Below are 18,810 nucleotides of genomic sequence, written 5' to 3'. Positions count from 1 at the left end.
GTGTGAAGAGGGGAGTATAAGCACTAAAGCATCTGGACATCAACTGGCAAGAACAGCTAGAGACCATAGCTTTTGCAGAGCTGGAGTTCTGAAACTGTTTCATGATACGAGTATTTGGGACAGACAGCTTAGCTAATATTTTGGGATCTTTATGAACAGAATTATATGACATTGCCTGTGGTTAAAAGGCACTATTGCACTCATTCAGAAGGCCCCTTGTCATCTGTATTTTTCTTGTCTTCAAACATAAAATGTCTTTGTATGATGTCCTGGAGGGAAAAAAAAAAAAAGTGCTTTATTCCAATAGAGACTTTCTGGATGACGCCTGGCTTGTGTAAGCCAATGTCAGAGTTACTCTGAGTATTTCAGCTCACTGTAGGGCTCAAACAGTGTCTGGAGTTTCATTGCGGTTACTGTTTAAGAACTCTGCAAAGCAACCAATTGGACAGGGCAGAGTGAAGTGTCAATGAATACAGCTATAAAACAATCATAGAATATTGGCGCTGCATTTGTTCCAGCTTTGGGATTCTTTTTTATATCCCGGTTCTTGAGTATACATCTCCTTGAATTAAATCACTGTTCCTGAATCACTGATAATAGAGTAGATTTTTGGGGGGCAATGCCCAAAAAGAGAAACTTACTTGTTATACAACTAACTAGGGCTTTTCAATCTATATTGTTTACTTCCTTTTGTGTTTCTAGCTGTATATTAAATATATATTTTCCTCCCCCCATCAGTAACCTCGATGACTTACAGCTGTAGATTCCTGCAACTTAATTCTGAAGTAGTGGAGGACCCAAGCGGCTTGCAGGGCTGCTCTTTCTGTTCGCAGTGTAGGGTGCTGAACACCATTTGCCGAGAAACTGAACTGAATGGGGTGTCACTCTGTATACTAGAAATGAGCTATCTGAGCAAATTAGTGAGGTCAGAGCACACATCTGTAGCAGCTCATGCTTATTACCAAATGTGAAAAGATTAATGAAGTTCAGAATTACTGTGGAGAGACATGAGCTAATAACTATTTAATGTTGTCTGCATTAGGGTAAGCTCGTGAACTTCTTTGTTCCACCTCAACCTTTAGAAGGAAATAAAAAGAAAAAAACAAAGGAAATGGAGCTTAAATTGAAGGAAAAAATACAATATCCCAGTAAGTATTTCTGATGGCTTTTTAAATACATGTTGCTTTTGGCATAAGTCTCTTATATTGGCCACTGACTATGAGTTCAACGCTGCTCTTCACTTCTGCAGAATGAAATGATTCTTTTGCTGGGCACTGTGATGTAGGATTGCATGCTACAAACAAGTGATCCACAGTTAAAAGTAAAGTTACCAACTCAGATGTGTGCTACAGAGCTCCATGTAACTAAAGGTCGTTGTAAGAGAGTTTATGCATTTAACTGAAACGCACTGTCTTTTTAGAGTTTTAGTGTTTAGAGTTCCTTTTAATATGTCCTCCAAGGTAACTTCCATTTTATCTGAGCTATAAGTTTTTTTGCTTTGATTCTACATATAGGCTTACGAGTGATGATATTAGCAGCTGTAAAGGAAATGAATGTGAAGAAAGGAGCATCCATTATTGCAATATTTAAGTACATCAGTGCTATATATAGGTATGACATACAGAGAAATAGACGGCTTCTCAAAAGAACTCTAGAAAAACTAATTGCAGAACAAGTAGTAGAGCAAGTCAAAGGACATGGTCTGGCTGGGTCTTTCAAGCTGGGAAAGAATTACAAGGAACAGAAGAGGCGAGAAAGAACCAAAGAGCAGGTAAAACATGGTGCCGTACTTACTTCAAAGAATGTTGCAAAGGCAGATCTTATTTCTACCAATTGCATGCTACTCTCAGCTGTGTTGTCTGTGTGCACTAGTTCAGTGACACTGGCTTATTGATAAAAATCTGCAGCGTTTGCTTCATCATTCATAAACAAAGAAGCAGAAATCATAAGTAGATCAAATTTGGGGCTAAAATATTAACTACATCTGTCATAAATCTTTTAACATAGTGCTGCAGGGGCTGGCAGATGTATTGTTTTTACTGTGAAGTTGTTTTTTAAACAGTGGTAAACAGTAACCAAATCCTCAAACTGGAAATTGATATAAAATCTTAATATCTATGTCTTGCTGTGTTTATACGTTCCAAAAAAAAAAAAAAAAGTGAGGAGAAAGTCTGACGTTCTTGATTAATTTTACTTTGTAGATAGCAAAGACTTCAGAAAGCATTCAGAAGAAGCAGTTGATTGATGCTAAAACTCAAACCAAAGAATCAAGAAATAGTGATGTCACTTCTGAAAATGTCCTTAAAACCCCTTTACGGGTAGATATCACCATGGAAGAACATGATTATTGTACAACTAGCAAAAATAACAGGAAATCTGAAGCAGATCATAAGAACTCTGTAAAAGAGAATAATGTTCAGCAGGAAGCTGGTGTCCCAAAGTCTCCTGATTTGCATGGCAGCCTTCGTGTTTCCAGTGACATGAGCAGTCATCCTGATTTTGATGTTTCTAAAACTACAGCTGATGTTCAGCAGGAAATCCCAAAGGACCCATCCTCACATTCCCAAGAACATGCCGGCAGTAGCATACAACATACCAGTTCTGTATTTCCATTTAATACCTCTGAATATCGTTTTGAATGCATCTGTGGTGAGCTTGGGTTGGCTGACTATAAAGCTCGTGTGCAGTGCCTGAAATGTTACTTATGGCAGCATGCAGAATGTGTAAACTACAAAGAGGAAAACCTGAAGATCAAGCCCTTCTACTGTCCCCATTGCCTCGTGGCAATGAAACCAGTTTCCACAGGAGCGACATTGATTATTTCTCCAAGTTCTATTTGTCATCAGTGGGTAGATGAGATCAACAGGCATGTAAGATCATCTTCTCTTCGAGTTCTGGTAAGATTATATAGCTTCATATTCTGGAGAGCTATTTTATCAATGCTCAGGGCTTCCTGCCTGACATTGTATCACATAAAGGTCAGAGATTTCTCTGTCCTCTGTGTCAGAATTCTACATTTCTTGCTATTAGACCTACGCTTTGGCATCGCACAGTGCATTTAGTTTTTCATTTTTTCCTTATTAGTTGATCACTGGAAGATGATACAGTGGACTAGATATCTTTATCAAATGGAAGCAAATTTTGAGCAGTTGCAACAGCAGCTGATTTCTTAGAAGGGAGGCTGGGGTTTTTTTGGCTTTTGTTTTGTGGGTTTTTTTTTTTTGTTGTTGTTCTGAAAGATTATCAAGGAACTTAGAAAGGCCTAACTATAGGTATTTTGGCAGTGTCGTCTCACTGTACATGTGCACCCAAGCAGCTCTAACAGTTGCTTCTCATTTCCTTCTAGATAAAAACATATGTTTCAGTAGGTAAAGAGTGTACTTTTGAATTTCTGGATCTCAGGCTTTACAAAGGAAGTCTTGGGTCTTGGTGTTTACTGGGAATAACACCATTACAACTCGGGCATTGTCTCTATGACATTTGCCATATTTATTAGGATGCTGCTTATCTGGAGACCATGTATTGTCCTTCTACTTGATTTCTAATAGCTCTATAACTAAAATAAACCTAATTATATATATATATATAGTAACTACGGCTATGTAGGATTTTTTTTTTAATATAGTTATCGCAGTATTCAAGGATAACCATTGTCTTTTATTAATGATGTAGTCAAGTTTTGTCCATATTTTTAGTAGGCAAGAACCTTTATAATGATAAAGTGCTTTGAGAACTGTAGATCCCTTATATTTTGAATAAAATAACAGTAGTAGTAGATTGATAAAGAGAGGAAGCTTTGTATTCAGGGGTATATCTGGTACCTTCAGCTATCCTGCACAGATGCCCAATGTATAAATGAATTCTAGGCTCCAGTAAGCCATTTGTGTGAGCAGTCTAATTAGCTTTAGTGCACCAACTAACAAATGTGTAAAACTTGCACAGTTTTCATAGGACCCAGTCCAAGTTTTATACCAGTTTTGATGAAAACTGTCAGAAATAGATTTACATGGCAACAGTAAAATAGCTTAAATACTGAATGTCAGTACTTTAAACTGTGCGGCACTTTCCATTCTAAGACACCGTTTTCATTTTCTTTTAACTGCCAACTGTAAGTCATCCAGACTTGCTTTCAGTGTTGCTTCAAAATGAAAATTTATTGGTTTTTTTTCTGTAAAGTTAAAACAAAAATAGTGCAGATGTTTCAAAGAACCAGTTTCCCGTGTTAACAGGTTTTGCATTGTATATGAAGGGTACTTTTTTTTTCTTCCAACTACTTTCCACCCATGGGAAGTTCTAATGGTTTTATGTAATAGAACAAGAAATTAAAATTTATCGGTAGGTCTTGTTTTGTGGCAGGTTGTCTTTTTCTGCTGCTGTGAAAACAACCAAAGCTTGGCCAAGTTATAAACCTCCAGAAAATCTGTTCATAAATACTTGGAAGAGATCATTAGACTTCAACAGCTATTTTTTTTTTTTTTTCTCCTTAACAGTTGCTTCAGCAAGCATGCTCTTTTTTTTTCTTTTTTCGTTTTTTTTCCCCTTCCCCTTCTCTCTCTTTCGTTCGTGTCCATTGGACTGGTTGCACATGCTCTGAACAGAAATTTTCTGCAAGTGTTTCTTTCAGTTGACAGAAACGCTGTTGCCATATGCACAAATGTAGAGGAAGATTACTACTGGAAGAAAAAGTACAGTTAACAGTGAAATTAACAGTGAAATGTGCTGATCATCAAGGGGTAAAGAGGGGCAAAATCAACTAAGATTTTACAGGGTCACCTTAATTTTAGTATTTTTAACTATTAGTTGCGTGAATTAAGAGAACATTTAAGTTTGTGACACTATGAGGGACTAAAAGACAGTGTGATTTTCTTAAATGGTAAAAGTGTTTGTAGGTAGTAGTAGATAAACAGTAACCAAGATGGTCCATTCTTATATAATTAATCATAAACTCACAGAATGAGAGAGGAATAGAAAGATGCTAGCTATTTGAAGTTGAGACTAGAATATAGATTCTTTCTAAAAAAAAAAAAAAAGGATATTCCTGTATCTGTCAGAAGAAAGCTGTATCTGTTTTAATATTGTGATTAATGTACAGATCTAGATGAGTGGTAAGAAGTAGCCGATGATAAAATTCTTAAAGTAAGCAATGGATGCCTGTAATTTTGAAGTAGGTTTCTGCAGTAAATTGGGAGCAAGACAAAAAGTTTGTATGGGAAGGAAAAAAAAGGCAATTGATACATAACTCTGATAATTGTTTTTAGTAGCTCAAAATCCTGCAGATGAGAAAACACTCCTATTCTAAAAACATATTTTGATTGTGTACTGTACCCCACGCTATTTGAAATTCTAACATGTTTTGGTATTGTAAATATATTGGAACTTGTAATATGCGCTGTATTTATTTTCTTCAGATATAGAATGCTACCATGGGGAAGCATATAGTAAAATGTTTGCTTTAGCTTGTTAATTTTTTTATTTAAACTGCTGTATGTTTCCAAAAGGATTATGCTTAAAATGAGAAGGTAGATAAGAAAAATACTTCTGATATTAGAACAAATGTCAATATGAAAGGTTTATAATAATATTCTGTTGGTGCATAGGGATTGTTTCTTACTAGGGTATTCTTTCTATCTCATGAGTCTCTGTAGAAATCCTCTTTGTAGATAAAATATTATCCAGAGTATCATTTCTGTTTTTTAAATATTTTGCTGTGTACTTCTGTCTTTGCCTAATCATCCATGAAATTTTTGGGGCAATGGAGAGAAAGGTAATACATCTACGGTAAAGGAGAGGAGAGGACCGGACACGTAACACTGACTTACATAATGTTACTCTGTACAACATTACAGAATACTTAATCTTGCAAACAACTGTTTTAACAAATAACTGTTGTAGAAAATACTGAAGTCCTTTTTTCTTCAAAGGAGAAAAAAAGATGTTTTGCGAAGGTATAAATAATCATATATAAAAATTTTGCATCAATGTCTGTATTGCATTTTTTATCTGTGTTAGTTCTATGGATTTCCCACCGTGCTACTATATGAATACAGGTTTTATGAATGGTTTCATATTATATGAGCAACACTGCTAAAAGCATGAACGTATTAAGCTGTACTGGTATTCTAGCATTTTTATTAGTGTCTCTTACCTTCATTCTTTGCTATTGTGCTATTGAATACAAATCTACGTAGGTGTACCAAGGTGTGAAGAAGCATGGCTTTTTGCAGCCACACATGTTGGCGGAGCAGGAGGTGGTTATCACCACATATGATGTCCTCCGCACTGAACTGAACTATGTAGATATACCCCACAGTAACAGCGAAGATGGGCGCCGTTTCAGGAACCAGAAGCGGTACATGGCCATCCCAAGCCCCTTGGTAGCAGTGGAGTGGTGGAGGATCTGCCTCGATGAAGCACAAATGGTTGAATGCACTACTGCAAAGGTATGACATTCCTGGGCATGCATTTACTTAACTTGAAAGGGTTTTGACAAGCTTATTGTAAATAACACAACAGACATCCCTCTCGCTCTCTTAGTGTTCAGTGCACTCAGGTAATGTGTCCTTGTAGCTTGTTCTTTAGAAGTGTATTTTCTGTTGGAGATATTTACTATTAAATGGTTCTCCTTTGGGAATTTTGGCAGACTGAAGTATATCCAGCTCAAAAAATACTTAACATAATGTATACCGACAGTTTAAAGAACTCGGTCATTGTGTTGTATATGGTGTTTGATAGTTTCAAACAAGACACTAGCCTGTTCAGTGACATGGTTCAGAGGCATAGATATGTCCTTTGGGTCTAAAAGCTAAAATAGTCAGCAGTCTGCAAACTCTAGGGCTGCAGTCTGTAGAGGGAGATTATTTTAATTAGTGTTCATCCAGTCTTTTTGCCAAAGACAGAAAGACAAAAATGCTGCTTACATAATGGCTTATGGGCTTCAATTTTTTTTTTACACACAGTTCCTTTTGCTAACTGTTTGCCTTCTGCGAACCCTTAATTGCACTTGATTACTTGGAAGTAGATATGGCTTTTAACAGCTTTCAGTTACCTTCAAAAAACCTCAATAACTTTATACACATTTTTATAATATATTATACCAATGCTGCTCATAGGTCTGCTAATCTTACATACTGAAAAGGTGTTCAGACTTGTTAAAAATAAGGTCCACGTGTTTTCAGACTGTGTTCCACTCTCTTTGTTTTTCCCTTCCTACCATTGGTTCTATCTTCTTTTGCTAGGCTGCTGAAATGGCACTCCGTTTAAGTGGAATCAATCGCTGGTGTGTCAGTGGCACTCCTGTGCAGCGAGGATTAGAAGGTGAGATTTTATGTAGCAGTGTCATCTGTGGGTTTTCCTTGTGCTGATAATTAGGTGGTGGTTTGAAGCAGCTGAAATGTCTGCTAGTTTTGCTCTGAATTTGTTAGGTACTCTGACTTTGTAAGCCATAAACCTTAAGCATGTAATAAAGCCATCAATAAATGTATCAATGTAAGAATTGCAGAGCTGAAATCTTCTTATCTTCCTGAGTTAGACAAATACTTTGGGGAGCAGAGCAGCTGTATGTTGAACAGCTGACTCAAGTCTGTTCTTCACTTTTCACTTAGCAGAGTGGGTAAATTTTAACCCTTCTCTATTGCAGCTAAAGATAGTCTGCTCTGGTTACAGGATCCTTCTAACTGTCAAATACAGCAAGCAAAGCTGTATTTGCTTTTTACATAGCCCTGTATGAACTACTGTGGGCATCAACTGCCATGAATATAAATTCTAAAAATCGTACTAAAGCTTTATGAAACTGTCTTAAGTCCTTATGTAAAGACTTAATGAATTGAGATGTGTGGAGCTGTATGTTAGCAGGTGTCATTTATCTTGTCTTTTTTGTGAGGTACTCAGTTTCTGTAGACAGGCTTCAGGCAGAGATAGAAAAAAAGAAAGGGAACTGAGTAACTTCATCTCCCTGTGTTCTTTGGATTTAGAAATATGTGGTACACATTGAGGCAACGAGTTTGAAAGTGGATAAATCAGTGTAAGCATTTGTGAACTGTTGTTCAGATACCAAACTACTATAAAAGTCAATATTGTAGATTAATTCATTATAAAATTGTGGATTGAACTTATAAATACACATAACACCTGTGAGAATACGTAGTTAACAAAGCAAACACTGTAGAACGAAATGATTGATTTCACTGTCATGATTAACTTGTTTGAGTCCTTATGTGTAATAGTGTTGATTTAATACATACCTGAAATGTCATATTGTCCATAATACATGTTGGCCAGGTGCTCAGGCTATGCTGAGGCAGCCCCCATCACATAGGGGATGAAAACTGCTGACTAATTTGAATCTGTGCCATTGTAATAAAGTGGGATAGGACCTCTGGGTAAACAATTGTTTCCTGCATAGAAATGATCCCCAGGATTTTTTTTCCTCTGGTCTATGATGTATTTGGTGAATGTCTTGCAGCTCTCAGCTGAATGCCAAAATTACCATAAAGCTAACAGAATAAAGAATGTAGCTACCAGATGTTTAAGAACTATCTATAAGATACCATCATATATTTTTATTCCTGCATTGTCCACATGCGGCGTTTAAACATGTGCTTCTGTATTTTTCCGGTAAGGTTTAGATACAAGCTTGAAGTTAGCATGTCCTTAAATTTCATCCCCCAGAATGATGCGTTTCTGAATTGGGCAGAATTAGCAAGCTGTATTCTCTCAATTAGTAAGAAAAAAAAAAAAAGTGTTTTGTTAATTTCTTATGCCTTAGTAGAAAAGTGAAAGTCTTCTGAATTGCAGCCCCTTTTAGGATGGTGGGCAACAGACAGTTGGTGCACAGCAGGCTGTGAAGTAATGATACTGAGCAATACTGTTTTAGAAAAACCTGGCAAACCCAGTTAACCATATGCAATCATGTAATTTCTGCCTCTCACCTCTGCTCTGAATAGGTTTAAATTCATTGCTGTGTTCTGCTAAACTTGAAATTATGAAGGTGTCTCACAAATAGTAATATTCCAGTATGTTCTATGAAAATCAACAACTAGCTAAAGGAGAGAACCCCTGCCTTCCCCGACCCAGTCCCCTGCCTCAAATTAGCTATTTTGATGAGGGAACGACTGGAAAACAAGTGGAAAAGATAATGGCCAGAGTGTAGTTGCTTTATGCCTGGTAACCTTTGTATGAAAGTTAATTTTTTTGGAGGCATCTTGTGAAGTATTAAAACACAAACATTGTACTAAAACACTTTCTTTTCTTGGCAGATCTTTATGGATTAGTCCTTTTTCTTGGAGTTGATCCTTACTGGGTCAAACATTGGTGGGACCAACTTTTATATCGACCTTATTGTAGGAAAAATCCCCGGCCTCTCTACAGTCTAATTGCCAAGATAATGTGGAGATCAGCAAAGAAGGATGTGATTGACCAAGTAAATAAGAGTTTTGGGTTTTAAAATTCCTGAACAACATTTATCAATAGCTTTATTTGCAAGCTACACTTATTTTCTTTTTTAATTGCAGATTCAAATCCCCCCTCAGACAGAAAATGTACACTGGCTTCACTTTTCTCCTGTGGAGAGACACTTCTATCATCGCCAGCACGAGGTGTGCTGCCAGGATGCATTGGCAAAACTCAGGAAGATTTCGGACTGGACTCTGAAGCTTAGTAGCCTAGATAGAAGGACTGTGACTTCTATTCTGTACCCTTTGCTGCGGCTGAGGCAGGCCTGCTGTCATCCACAAGCTGTTCGGGGAGAATTCTTGCCATTACAGAAAAGGTGAATTGCTGTCACTTCTTAAATGGCTTGCTTTATGCAAAGCAAAACTCTGTCCCTAATGGTGCAAAATCTTGCACAGTTCTCAAACAAGCCTCATTTTAAGCTTTTTCAGTTAAATGTGCAACTATAGCACACCAAGCTGTCGGACCTCAGAAGCTGAATGGGATGCAGTAGGGTAGTTAGTGTAATTCTTGTGTTAAAGAACATAGTACTGAGAGGCAGTTGTTTGTGTAGTAACATTTTAACCTTATGATGCTGGTAGATACTAGGGGGTTGCAGGTGGCAGACTGAGTGTGAAACAAACCGGATTCTTTCTCAGTTTTAAGTCCACTGATTTTCTTTGTCTCTTGGAAAACACATGTTCATAAATGAGAACAATGAACAAAATTAATAAACAGAATGGAATAGTTCTTTAATTCAAAGAAAATGTTGTTAATGTGAGGTTGCAGAATTTGTAAATGTAGATCCAAACTTGAAAACTGTTAAAATGCCCCCCCTTCCCCCCCCCCCCCTTTTTTTTTTTGTACGCTTTCAAGATCATCTTCCTCACAAGTGCCCTCCAAATACCAGTTACCAGTTTGGTCTCAGCCTTTGTTAGACAAAAAGCATGTTGCTAGCACTCTTTGTGAAATGTAGCAGCTATTTTTTCAGTCAGTTAGAGGGGGGTTATGAAAGAACAGGCTGTTTCTATTCCAGACTCTCAGAGCACTGTCTATATTGTTTCTTTTTTAAACTACAGGTAGGGAAGAACTTGAAATAACACCAGCAGTGTTAAAAGTTTTTACTGTTTCCTGCTCTTGTTCATCCATTCTATTCAGTCTCTTTTTATCCTTTTATGAAGTTTTGTGTCCTACTCCTTCCCCTTTCTCATACAGGGCACCTACAGTGCCTAAGCAGCTGTAGCTGACTTTGCACCTACTTCAGCAGGGACCAATAGTAGGCACTGTGCTGTAGCACTTTCTGTCTAACAGTCTGCTAGTGTGGAGGCAAGGACTCAAACATGGGAGAAATCAATATTCCCACCAGTCCATACAAGATTATTTGCATTAAAATGAGCCAGTGGATTACAAATGAAATGTGTAAACTGAGCTGAGTGTGCTGGGGACAGCTTGGTACTGTGTTGATTTTGGTGGAATGCTTGCAGAGTGACAGCTGCATAGTAACTGTGGTGGAAAAACTAGTGATGAAAATTAAATCTTTCTTAAAATCATATGTACCACGAAAAGTTGTTTCCCAGCACTATTTACCTGTCTTTTTTTGTGAACCAAGCTTGACTGCAGCAGTGGGCATTCCCAGAACAGAGAGAAGATGTGGCTCCTGGCTTTAGTTATATGTATGAGAAGAATGAAGAAATTCAGTGCTAGAAACTTTGATGAAGAAGAGAAATTTGCTGAAACAAGAAGGTTGATGCTGGAGCGTATGGATAAGAGAAACTGGCTAGAAACAAGAAAGCTGAGTTTGGAGCATATTCTATGCTAGATGACCTTCTTTTCCCACCTGTGTAGTGAAGACAGTAAATGAGAACACCTACTCAGCAAAAATATAAGCCTCAAAACAGAGTTTTCTAGGCTCCCCTAGTTACATTGAGGAAAAAAACCCTTATTTTTGTCTTAATTGGTAGTCTCAGGCTATATATCAAATTGCATACTTTATATGTACATCCTTTTGCGTTTATAATTTTTCTTGAAACTGCTGGTGGTCTTAAAAATGAAAGATAAGTAGTAGTGAGGAAAGTATTACAGTATGAGCAGCAGGTACTATGTGTATTTGCCAATACCTCTGCAGAATTCAGCTAATTACAAATACTGATTATATTGATGTAAAGCCTGCTCTAGCGTAACAGTGTAGCGTAAACTCAACAAACAGTTTCTGCAAATGGAAGTGTTGCAAGGAGGGTAAAATAAAGGCCTACTCACGGATGCCCTTCCAGCACACCTTGGGCCCAGACTGCACAGGAGTTATGGCACCTCTCACTCTACTCCACGGCACTAAACGCCAAATGCTTCCCCTGAAGGTGAATGAGGCTGAGGAGCAGAGTTTCAGGGAGGGGTGTAGTGTCTGGTCTCACAGCAGTAATTGGTCATAGAAGCAGCCTCAGGTCAGCTGTTGTAGACTGCTGTTGCAGTTTACTCTCCTGTCTCTTCACATCAGGCTTCTTCCTGCCTGATTTCTTTGTCCCTTGGCCTTACTCCAAGCTATCCTTCATGCTTCTTTCTTTCTTCTTTCTCATCTCTGTTCTTGCTTCTCCCTCTTACCTCTCCGTTTCCTGTATTTTTATGTTAAGCTAACTCCCTTCTGACTAAATTCCTCTCAAGAATTACAAATACTGCAAACAAATGTAGAAAAAGAAGTTTAAAATGATAGTTGCTAATCTTCACTGTTCTCATTCCACACGTTTTCCTCTTTGCCTTGACACCTCATCTGTTTTGCATGTTTAGATTGGTAGCAGAGGGGAGAAATGTAGTCTCATAGCTGTTTTCGTTTGAACAGCTTCTAGCAAAAGGAGGTCTATTTTTGCTTGTTTCCAGTTCACTACTGTAACAGAAGGAGCAAAATATTTTGCCCTGTGAAGGATTATTTTACCTAGTTCTAATTTTCTTCTTATTTCCTATTTCTTTCTATTTTTAGGAGATGTCGACCTCCTTTAGGGTAAAGCTCTAGCTGGGGAAAAAAGCTGACAGTTTTTTTTAATAAGTAAATAAATCTCAAACATTTGCACAGTATGTTGGATACATGTAACAATCTTTCATGCTGCACAGCATGACGGTTTCACTTCTCTAGTGTTGTGGTTTTGTTTCAAATTTGAGCCATTTGGTCTCTGTTTCAGCACCATGACCATGGAGGAACTGCTGACATCTCTGCAGAAGAAATGTCGAACAGAGTGTGAGGAAGCTCACCGACAGTTGGTGTGTGCTCTTAATGGCTTAGCTGGTATCCATATTATTAAAGGTAAGACTGGATGGCTGTAGCGTATTCTTTACTCCCTTTAGTAAGCTAATTATGGTTTAGATGATACCATGTTAAAACAGTGGCTTTTCTGAATTCAGGGAAAAAAAAAAAAGTGAAATCCTGGGAAACTAGAGAGGCATGTAACAGTGTTTGCAATAAAACCCAGCATTCATTCTAGATGGAGAAAAGAATAGGTGTAGTTTGGAGCATCTTTGAGATGTCTTAGAGCATTATTCTTTCTTGATTCTATCATCTGTGTGTACTGGGAAGAGAAAAGAAGTCATACTTGTGTAATTGTGTTTAACCTGCTTTTGTTTTATCAGTACCGCTTTCTGGGCTTCCTTTGTGCCCCCTGCCGTGCAAACTGTTATGCTGACTGTGGAATCTGTTTGCTGCTGCCTGCTATACAGCTCTGTCAATGTAGATTTTTTTTCTGAATTAGGAGGAAAAAAAGCTTTCAATGGGAAACAAGAATAATTATATTAATCTTGAATGTCCCTCTAAACAAAATAATAAATTAAAATAACGTAGTCGTGAATGTGAAAGAAATGCCTCTTTGCTAAGTAACAAGTCTTCTAAAGTTGACAAGCTGCTTGAATTTTTCCAGCTCATGTTAAAGTCTTCCTTCAAAGAAGAGAACAAGCAAACTGCCTGTTCTGTTACTTGCCTTACAGAAAGACTACATTCAGATTCTCTAGTCTGTAGTTAGTAGGTTTGAAATACTTTGTTATGATTGCAGCATGGGTATCAATTTTTTCAGATAGAATTAAGTGCTTAAAAAGATTTCTGTACAGATTAAATGCTTCTAAAATACACTAGCAGCAAAAAGCAAGTTTGGCCCTTTTTGAAAAGCAGATTGATGAAAATTGCATCTGGTGAGACACAAAAGCAGGACTGAGGCAGAGTTCTGGTCTGTAACTCCCCCCCCCCCCGTGTTACTCTTACACTCAATCTTCTTTATCAGCAAGGAGGAAGTGCACCTTATGTATAAGTAAAGCCATGAATTTATTGTTAGTATAATTGAAATCTTATAGGTCTAATTGTTATTAGCCCAGATCTAGTTGTTACAGGTGAAAAAACAATAATAGTCACACTTACTTGTTTCTACTGCTTCTCCTGCTTTTATGCTCACCTTTCTACTGCCCTTCTGGGTCCTGAGGTCAGTGGTTTCATACTAGTGGTGGCAGTGCTATGGCTAGTTGTCACCACCTGGAGTTCTTTGTCAGGAGGAATAAGATGTTTGTGTTGATGGTTTCTTCTTTCTCGCTCAAGGATCCAATTAGGGTCATTTTTATGTTTGCTAGCACACTTTTACGCCTTTCTCTTTCTTCGTTGGTCTGCAGTTCCACGTTAACACCAAATTTAGTGTACCTGATGCCTTTTATGAATGTTACATACTATTTCTTTGTTCTCTTTGTTGCCCCTAAAACCCGTTTTGTCCAGCTGTAGGTCTGCATTTCTTTGACTGTGGGTGAGTTGTTTGTCGCCATGGCTTCCTTATTCACTGCCAAGCCTATGCACCATCTCTTAGCATCCCATGGCTGTACTCCTCTACACTGCATCCTATATCTTTACTTTTCAAGGCCTCTGCTATTGTTACTAGGCCTGTATTTCTCTACACTACATCATCGTGTTAGTTGTAAATATCTCATTCTACATAGAATAACTGCTTGTTACTGCTATCTATATAAAGCTGTGATAGTACCACACAAAGATGAACAAAAGTTTAAAAAAAAAAAAGTTAGCCATAGACACCTAGTGAATTAGAGAAACTGCTGTCACACCTAAGTCAAGTAAAAGGTGCAGGCAGGTCAAGAAAAATTCGAAGGAGGCCTGACAAGCCTCAACCTTGAAGCTTTGCAAATTCAGCACATAGCTTTTGGCCTGTTACTAGTAATAGCAATAGTATATTGCAGGATTACACCCTTATGACTGGCAACTGTTTCAATGTAAGAAGCAACAAATCTTGTTGAAATAGGGTTGTTACCCTTCCAGATATGTAGGAAGATGATTTTTCTTTTACTGTGTTATCTGTCTTTATACATTTCATGTCCCTGTACTTCTCCAAGTTTTAAGAGTCTTCGAAGACTGTTACTGGCTAAGTAAATTTCTGTCAGTTGAGAAAAGAAAATAATTTTTTTTTTGCTGCTGCTTTTCCATATGCAACTTCAATTTTGTATTTCTTTTTTAATTTATGTAATCTATTTCCTGAGAAGTGATTGTGATGTTAGCAGCTTACATCAGTAGTTATGCTCCCTGCATGTATTCAATCATTTCTGCATTTCTGAAGTATGACACAACTTTCATTGTTTTCACTGGAAGAGTGAATAATGTATTTGCAGTGTGAACTTAGTAATGCATCACTGCAGTGAGTTGTAGATGATGTTTTCTTTAGTGCAATATGTGAGATTTTTTGGATTTATGCAACTGTGATTACATATTTTAAGATCAGAAGTCTACAGATCTTGCAGTCACAAAAGATATTTAATTTGAAAACCGCTTTAGTCTTTGTAAAATATAATACTCTCTTACCAGTTTTTTTTTGGGGGGGAAGGGGGATGAATAGGGAAGATTTGCTTGAAGACAAGTAGATATTATACAGCCTCTCTGAAAACATCTTAGTACGTAACAAGTGATGGCCAGTCATGGGTGTATATTTAAAAAACAACACAATATGTGTATGTTTTTGTTACTCTCTTTTTAATTCAGGAGAATATGCATTGGCTGCAGAGCTGTACAGAGAAGTGTTACGATCATCTGAAGAGCACAAAGAAAAGCTCAAAACAGATTCCTTGCAAGTGAGTGAGCATTCAAATGTAAAGAGACATAGTTAAGAACTGGAATACTTTAGATTTAATTTAACAGGTCAGTCTTTTCTTTCTTCCAGTGGTGTGCTGAATTACTCTTCAGCCTGCTCTCATTATCACAGTCTTTAGATAGGAGTATGTCCAGTGACCTTCATGTTTCCTTTTTTTTAAAAAGCTACTGTATTTATAAAAACTTTTGCTTGTGCGTCTTCATGATATCCCAGAAGCAGTGTATGATCTCCACCTGCTGTTCTGCAGTAAACTTAACATGCTGAATTCCTTGTGTATGTGACTGTGACTGCTCACATTAATGGTACTATATTACATCCTGCAAATACAGGGTGCTGGGTTTGCATTGAGAATGATATTAACATGCCAAATGATAGAGAATAATAAAATTGTTGCACTACAGAAGATATTCTCTGAAAAGGCATCAAAACATGAAAAAGAATCAAAGTTAATTTTCTCTTCAGGATATATATTAATACATTTTGAATACTATATTAAAAATATGAATATATTTTCCTGATTAAAAAAGCAATGGTTCTGTAAGTACCTTCTGTATATTTCTTCAAGAAATATCAGTTCGAAATTGACCAAAATTCTCTTAAGCATAACAAGATATTTAAAATGTTAATGACAGGTAAATAAGAAGTGATCAGTTGTCTATTTCTTTACTTTGCTTGCTTCACTAAGTAAGTTATTCTTTGATTATCTTGCATGTGGTCATCTGATGGCTCTGTTGTGCTTCTTTGATCCTTCCTTCTCCTTTGTGACTCCCCAGAGGCATTTTTCACTTAGTGTAGCCGTACCAGCATAAACTTGTTAAGCTACTCATAATGAGATTGTTAATTAAGCTGTTTTACTGGATTATGCAATCCAATAAAGCTTTTTTTTTGTACACTGTTCCATATTGCCTTTGTGTAATAAAACTCAGCTTCTGTTGAGTACTTCCCAGTTGTGTAGGCTTAGCTCTTTAAGATAATGGCAAACTACTGCTGGCTAGTGCTCTTCGGTGGCTGAGATAGTAATAGGGCAAAGGTGAAGTGGATCCAGGAGGTAAGAAGGGGACAAGTTCATGATAGTGAAAGTTATTAGTATCAGTTTGTGGGAGATATGCAGGCAGCATAATATTAGGAATCTAGTTTGAGATACGTAGGGTGAAACTAGGAAAGAGGAATAGAGTTGCATTATATTAACAATCAAGTTTATTTTCGCTAAACATAAACAAAAAGGTCATGTTTTATTCAGTCATCTTTTATTTCAGAAAAGTGAAAAATAGCAAAAAAGACTGAAGCTCTTGGGAGCTGTTTTTTTTCCTTATACTTTATTTTGCTTTAGCTAGGCTAAGTGAATTGTCTCCTTATAATATTCTGAAAGGTATTTACAAAAGAATGTGCTCTGAGATAAATAACTTGTTTTCCATGATAGTTAAGGGCTGTTTTAATTAGGAGGGTGAGTATGGGACAGAATCTGATGACTTGCTATCAAACTTTCCAGCTGATTTGCTTTTGAGATGTTGAAGGTCTTTTTAATGTTTCGTTTCCTCCCTCAGTAAAATGAGGAAAAGAATGTATATTTTCTTTATAAGATGCTTCCAGATTAACAGAGGGAAAAATAAAACTAATTTAAATTAATACTAATTTCTTGCTGTAAGCTTTCATTGCTTTTCTTGTCACAGATGTTGCAATGTAGTTTTTCATGATTGCTGTTGACTTTATGTATATTTAGAGACTTCATTCTACACACAATTTGATGGAATTGTTGTTAGCAAAGCACCCAGGAATTCCCCCAACTCTGCGTGATAGCCGACTTGCAGAAGAGGTAAACGTTGTTCATTTTTATATAAATACATTTTCAAGAGCACCTTTTTATTTTTTTTAATCCTTCCATATTTTCTCAAACTAAAGAAATAACATTAAATAGCTTTCAAGTTAACTACATATATTTCCTTTCAGGTTAGTAAAATCAAGAGTTGTTTAGTGTGTGAGATGAGAGGAGAAATGTTCAGTAAAATGGTGCTGTTGTGAATGCTTGGTGATCTCTGTTATGTTGTGAGTGTGTTTTATGGAAGTTTTAATATTTTTTATCTCTAAAATGTGATTTCCCCACCTCCACAATGTTCTTGGGGAAATAACTTACATAGATGTTACTGATAAAGAATGCATCAGCCTGAATTCTTTTGAGTCCTTTATTTTCTCACGTTTTCTTTAGCTTTCTCATTTTAACTGCAGATAGTCAGGGTCTTCTCTTGGTGAAGTTTTTTTCTTGCATAGGTGCCCTCCATTCCAAAACACTTCCCCATCTCCTAGTAAATATAAGCTACTACTGTCTAACGCATCTTCTCAATCATGCCTTGAAGCTGTTTTTCTACGTCTCCTTTTGGTCCTGTGTGCGGTACTGGTAATATCTTCGTTGAAACCTTCTTGAGAAGGTCCTGATTTGCGGCGTTCTTCATAGCCTAAAGTTTGCCAGTGGCATCTGTTCAGGCTCTCCCTGTATTACTTATATTGTACTCACATGCCCTACAGCAGCTGGTTCATCCCTGTCACTCTTGTACTGCCTAAGCATCTAGAAAGGTTGCCCATCTTTGGCCAGAGAAGCAAGTCGCTGCATGTTACTTCCTGTGTGCATGAGCCTGTTTAACTATATACTTAATCTTAACTGGGGAAATATCTGGTAAGATAGCTGGGATCACTGTTCCCCACTGGTTACTTGTAGTGGACATATGGACCACGTTTGCAAAAGAACATCATTATTGTGGTATCGTTTGGGTTGGAAAGGACCTTGGCTGTCGGAAGGCTGCTATTTTGTACCCTCTAAGCCTTTCTTCTCCAAGCTGGACAATCCCAGTTCTTTCAGCCTCTACAGTTATGTGGTGGTGATCAATATCTGTCTTATTATTTGGATATCTTGTGATATTTTATCATTTTTATGCAAGTTCTATGCAGAGGTAGCATTTTTTTCTGTTTTAATGAGACATGTTCTCTTAAATATTTAAAGGAGTTTCTACCAGCCTTTATGGAAATACTGCCCATTTTTTTTTTTTTTATTGACCTGTAACTCGAGCAATTTTTTTATATCACCTTCTCCTGACATTATTGTAAAGAGGAAGGGGATCGGTAAATTTGTATTTTGCTTATAAATGTGAAGCAGAGATTGTTTTTCATAGCTATCTTTTGCCAGTAGCTCATCCAAATACCTGAGAGTCCTGTCCACTCCTGGTAAACTGAGCTCCATCTGTAACAATAATATAATTATCTTGATAGTAGCAAACAAAAAGAAGGA

General features: G+C 37.2%; 1 protein-coding gene across 5 annotated transcripts in view; it reads left to right on the top strand.

Annotated features, from left to right (window-relative positions):
• SHPRH (SNF2 histone linker PHD RING helicase) overlaps positions 1 to 18,810 on the top strand; it is a 57,869-nt gene that overhangs the window by 12,205 nt on the left and 26,854 nt on the right. For all 5 annotated transcript variants that reach the window (XR_014227613.1, XM_082306398.1, XM_082306400.1 and 2 more), the window contains exons 7-16: positions 1,043 to 1,148; positions 1,515 to 1,771; positions 2,202 to 2,897; positions 6,189 to 6,440; positions 7,236 to 7,314; positions 9,255 to 9,418; positions 9,510 to 9,766; positions 12,594 to 12,715; positions 15,425 to 15,513; positions 17,254 to 17,346. Coding sequence is in view for 4 of the 5 variants with exons in the window: in XM_082306398.1 (XP_082162524.1) it covers positions 1,043 to 1,148; positions 1,515 to 1,771; positions 2,202 to 2,897; positions 6,189 to 6,440; positions 7,236 to 7,314; positions 9,255 to 9,418; positions 9,510 to 9,766; positions 12,594 to 12,715; positions 15,425 to 15,513; positions 17,254 to 17,346 (2,115 nt within the window). In the remaining variant the exon portion in view is untranslated. The remainder of the gene's footprint in view (positions 1 to 1,042; positions 1,149 to 1,514; positions 1,772 to 2,201; positions 2,898 to 6,188; positions 6,441 to 7,235; positions 7,315 to 9,254; positions 9,419 to 9,509; positions 9,767 to 12,593; positions 12,716 to 15,424; positions 15,514 to 17,253; positions 17,347 to 18,810) is intronic.

Source organism: Platalea leucorodia (assembly GCF_965183815.1).
Source record: "Platalea leucorodia genome assembly, chromosome: 3".
NCBI classification, from domain to species: domain Eukaryota; kingdom Metazoa; phylum Chordata; class Aves; order Pelecaniformes; family Threskiornithidae; genus Platalea; species Platalea leucorodia.
The sequence above is the reverse complement of the archived record's forward strand: the minus strand, read 5'-3'. Positions and strand labels throughout refer to the sequence as shown.